Source organism: Leptosomus discolor, chromosome 3 (assembly GCF_034619465.1).
Source record: "Leptosomus discolor isolate bLepDis1 chromosome 3, bLepDis1.hap2, whole genome shotgun sequence".
Classification (NCBI taxonomy): Eukaryota; Metazoa; Chordata; class Aves; order Leptosomiformes; family Leptosomidae; genus Leptosomus; species Leptosomus discolor.
The window spans coordinates 65,597,998-65,602,022 of record NC_141393.1 but is presented as its reverse complement, the minus strand read 5'-3'; the positions used below and the strand labels follow the sequence as shown (position 1 = coordinate 65,602,022).

The 4,025-nt window shown below is 40.4% G+C and overlaps 1 protein-coding gene across 1 annotated transcript; it reads right to left on the bottom strand.

Annotated features, from left to right (window-relative positions):
- Positions 1-587: 587 nt before the first annotated feature.
- PDC (phosducin) lies at positions 588-3,785 on the bottom strand. Its single transcript, XM_009951108.2, has 3 exons — positions 3,725-3,785; positions 1,809-1,969; positions 588-1,115 (listed from the first exon to the last, which is right to left on the bottom strand). The coding sequence occupies exons 1-3, from the start codon at positions 3,783-3,785 to the stop codon at positions 588-590; spliced, it is 750 nt and encodes a 249-aa protein (XP_009949410.1).
- Positions 3,786-4,025: the final 240 nt, after the last annotated feature.

The window sequence follows — 4,025 nt, the reverse complement described above, 5'->3', positions numbered from 1 at the left end:
CAGAAGTGCTGAGATAACTTTGTGTTTTCATGAATGTTGAAGTTAAATGCTGTGTGTAAAATAATGTCCTAGACACCTAAGCCATTTAGGAATGCTAGGACTTTGGGCTGTTTGTTTGTCCTTAAAATTTCTGGATGAGATCTTTTTCCTGCTGAAGTCAGTAGAAGTGAATCTAATGAGCCAGGACTCACCATCATTCCAGAGCATGGAGATGGCTTTTTGTGTATACAGATGGATGGATCAGTCCTGTTCCTATTAAATTGAAGTTCTTCTTGTGCTTCATGAAGACAGGTGTGGGCCCTCAAATATTTTATTTTTTTTTTCTCCCTTAATGTCTTAAAGGTCACCAGTATCGCCTCCTGTTCTTCCTATTACTTGTGGCTGGTGTAGAAATAATTATGTACAGGACTGCCAGTTGTATGTGTTTTTAAGTAAAATTCACATACTAACAATTAAGCAATTTTTATGTAGGTGTCTTACAAATAAGTTAGCAACGACAGCCTTCTCTAAATGAGGTGGGTGTTACTGAGATTGATTTACAACATACTGAAGAGGAGAGGGAGGCAGTGAGGACTATGGCTTTCTAATTATTCAACATCTTGCTCATCCGTGTTGCCATTTCCCAGTGCTGGAAGCTCCCTTTCAGGTAGCAGCCCGTACTCATTTAGGAAAGACTCCACATCCACAGCAAAAAACTCCTCATTGAATTGTTCAGAAATGCTAATGAAATTGCTCAGAAGCTCCCCACCCTTATAGACAAGTAGAGTGGGAAGCACTTCGTTTGAGAAGCGGTCTCCAGCCCCCGTGTTGGAGGCCTTGATCTTGCAGAACTTCACGGTGGTGTACTCGGCTGCCAGGCAGGTCAAGCTATTGTTGAGAGCATCGCAGCCCTTGATGCCGTCTTCATAAATGTGGACAATGATGGTGGTAGTTTTACGTTCTTTCTCGATGGCTTCCAGGAACTGTTCCCCATTCTGCAGCTCACACAGATAACCATATTTCGGCCCAAAACTCAGCCTCTGGTGCATATCTTGCATACAGCGTTTGCGGTATTTTTGTAGGCAACTTTCATCTTCTTGCTCATCATGAATTAATTCATATTCCTGCATGCTCATCTGTGAATATTGAGAGAATGTTATATTAATAAGCGGTCATCTGTTGGCAGTGAAACAGGAAGAGACTAAGTTGTTGTCTAAAGAACATTGCATCAAAAGCTTAGCCAGAAAAGCAGTCGCTTCCTACAGTGACTCTGGAAGGTCTCTTCAAGAGACAGGTGAAGATCCTGTCTCAACACTTGCATGTCAACTTGATGGTATTGAAGACAGTTGCCATATTTAGCAAAAACTTCTGTATCTTCCAGAGTTGGTGGGAATTTTGCCAGTGACTGTAGTGGGGACAAAGTTTAATTCCTTTGCTTTTTTGGGGCTTGGGTCCCCCCCTTCCAGAACTGGTAAATGGTGATGAGCAGTGTTCAGGCTCAGAGCCCTGTCCTGACTAGTAGGTTTTTAAACATGTTACAAATTTTCCATTGCCTTAACCAGGGATAGATCATTGAGGCAGGGAAGGGAGGAAGAAGGGTCTAACTGTGTTCTGTGATAGGTTGTTGTGAAGCATACTGCTTATTTTACTGAAGTTAGACTTTGCTTGAGAGAGGACTAGATAGAGGGTTGTATGTGCATTTGTTTGGTCTATATTGTGTGAGTTCTGCTAAGTTGCAAGGGAATTAAGTCTGGCAAATTAAGGATTTCCTAGCTTATAACTGCTATGTTTTATACAAAATAAAAATTAATTTATTTTGCTGTTCTTACCTTACGGCAGAACCTCTCTCTGGTGTCTTTGTCGTCTTTACTGAAACATCTATGTGGTGAAGACATTTGTCTGAGAATTTCTTTCTTGCTCAAGGATAAGGAGTCTCTGTCTTCACTTTCTAATTTAAACTTCCTCCAGTCATTGATCACACCTTTGGGCCCTAAGAGAGATAAACTTAGATGAGAAACTGGCTGCAACAAGAAGCTGTCTTAAGAAGTTTCTGCTCTTTGCTGGTTTGTCTTGTGCCACAGTTTATCTGTTCACTCCTCTTCCTTCCAGAGCTCTCTCCAGGAGCACTGAAAACCAGAGCTTTGGTCCAGTGTGTTCTGTTAGCCTCCAAAAGAAAGAAAGAGGTGGGTTTTTTTTAACCTGGATCACTTTAGTGGTCTGGTTCCTATCAGGATTCCCTGAAATGATTTTGGTGAACTGCATAAGTAGTTAACAAGGATGAGGATGTCAAAACCTGTTAAAACTGGTTTGTTGGCCAAAGCTAGTGTTTCTTAGAAGTATATTTGCATTTCTCTACAGACAGTGTCTTTGAATACATAACATGCGTAAGGACTTACAGTGAAACTAAGAATACAGGACACTTGAGATTTTTTGTAATTTATTTTAAACCCATACATGTTCCACTGGAAGAGTAAATTGTAAGGCAAATGCTATGATAATTCTGATTGTAATGCAGATCTTAGCCGTTGGGGCTGGTTGATTAAAGCAGTTAAATTTTGAAATGGTGGAAAAAAAAAAAATTTAAATTGGAGTGGTGTTTTTCAAAACGAAACATTTTTATCTGTGTCTTATTCTAAAGCAAAACCAAGGAATAGTTTACTGTTTTCAGAGGTGAAGTTGATTTCTATGGAAAATTTAGAACAGGCTGTGTAAGCAGCTCTCCCTCTCAGGAGAGAGATGTGGTGTTGCCAGGTGCGAATACTCTGTTTTGGATTAAATTTCAACATCCTGAAGTGGTGGCTAAAGGCACTACACCCCTCAGTGGAAAGGGAAGGTGGTCTGATCTTTTGCAGACAAGATTCCAAAAGCGGTAATTAGCCTGGACCTCTTGACGTAGTGGTACGATAACCTGATTTCCAAAACTATTTTGAAGTGTGGGTGTGGATGTAGAGCTCTACACTTGGGTCCTTAAAAAAATATGTATAATAATCTCAGCCAACAGCAGCGAGGCTGGTTGTGAAAGAACTCCAGAAAGAGTTATTACAAGAACTAAATTTATTATAGCAGAAAGAAAGAGAAGTCTTCTGAGCACAGGGAGGGAGCGATTGTCACATAGTTACCTGTTGGTGGGGTGGGATGAAGCGATACCTGTCTGTAGAGCTGAATACAACATCAGGACTCATAAAAATCATGATTGAGTGCTGGATTAAAAAGAATTGTGATTCTGAGCAAGGATGCTTTTAAAACTTTTAAATGCTATGCTGTTTGCCAAAAGGATCTATAAACATATAGATCTTTCTGAAAGTTCCTTCTATAAGAAGGAAAAACTAATTCAGCCTTTATAGTGAAACCTTATAACCTAGTTCTAGCACGTGAGTGTGGGTTTTGTTGCTATTTTGGTTTCTTCTCTTTTCCCCAGAAGAAGAAAGCCGTTGTTAATGACTGAAGCAGTAAACCAACAAGAGCTGCATAGGGCCATTGCTGTTGGTGGTTTCTTCAGGTGTATTCTGCATTTGCCATTTGCTTCAGATGTGAGGACTGGCACAAATATCAGTTTGGTGTTAGCTGCCCTTCCATGAGGGATGTCGCTTACTCCAAACTACATTCTCATTGGCATTGGAGCCTATGTTTCTGTGCAAGGGGTTTGGCAAACCAATTGGATCTACTTGAATTCTGGGCTTCCCCAGTGAACAGGGTCAGTTTAGCTTATTTTTAGGGAAAAAAAAAGTGCAATTAGTTTCCTTGCCTGTGTGTGTTGCCTGCCCTTCAAAATCTTCTTCAAAGCTGGTGTTGGCATTTTCTTCCATTTTGGTGGCTGGAGTAGGAGATGCTGCAAGTTCAAAAAGGAGACCAGTTAATAACAGGATACAAAAGGGATAAGTGTACAGCAGGTTCAGTGCAGTGTGTGATGTCCTGCAGCTGTCAGGTATCAGTGAAGATCAAAATACACATAATAATTGTAGAGCTTCTCATCGTCAATTAGGACAGCAATTAGGATATGTGTCAGTCTACTTAAAAAGATGTTTGGCCAGATTCTTACTTAAAGT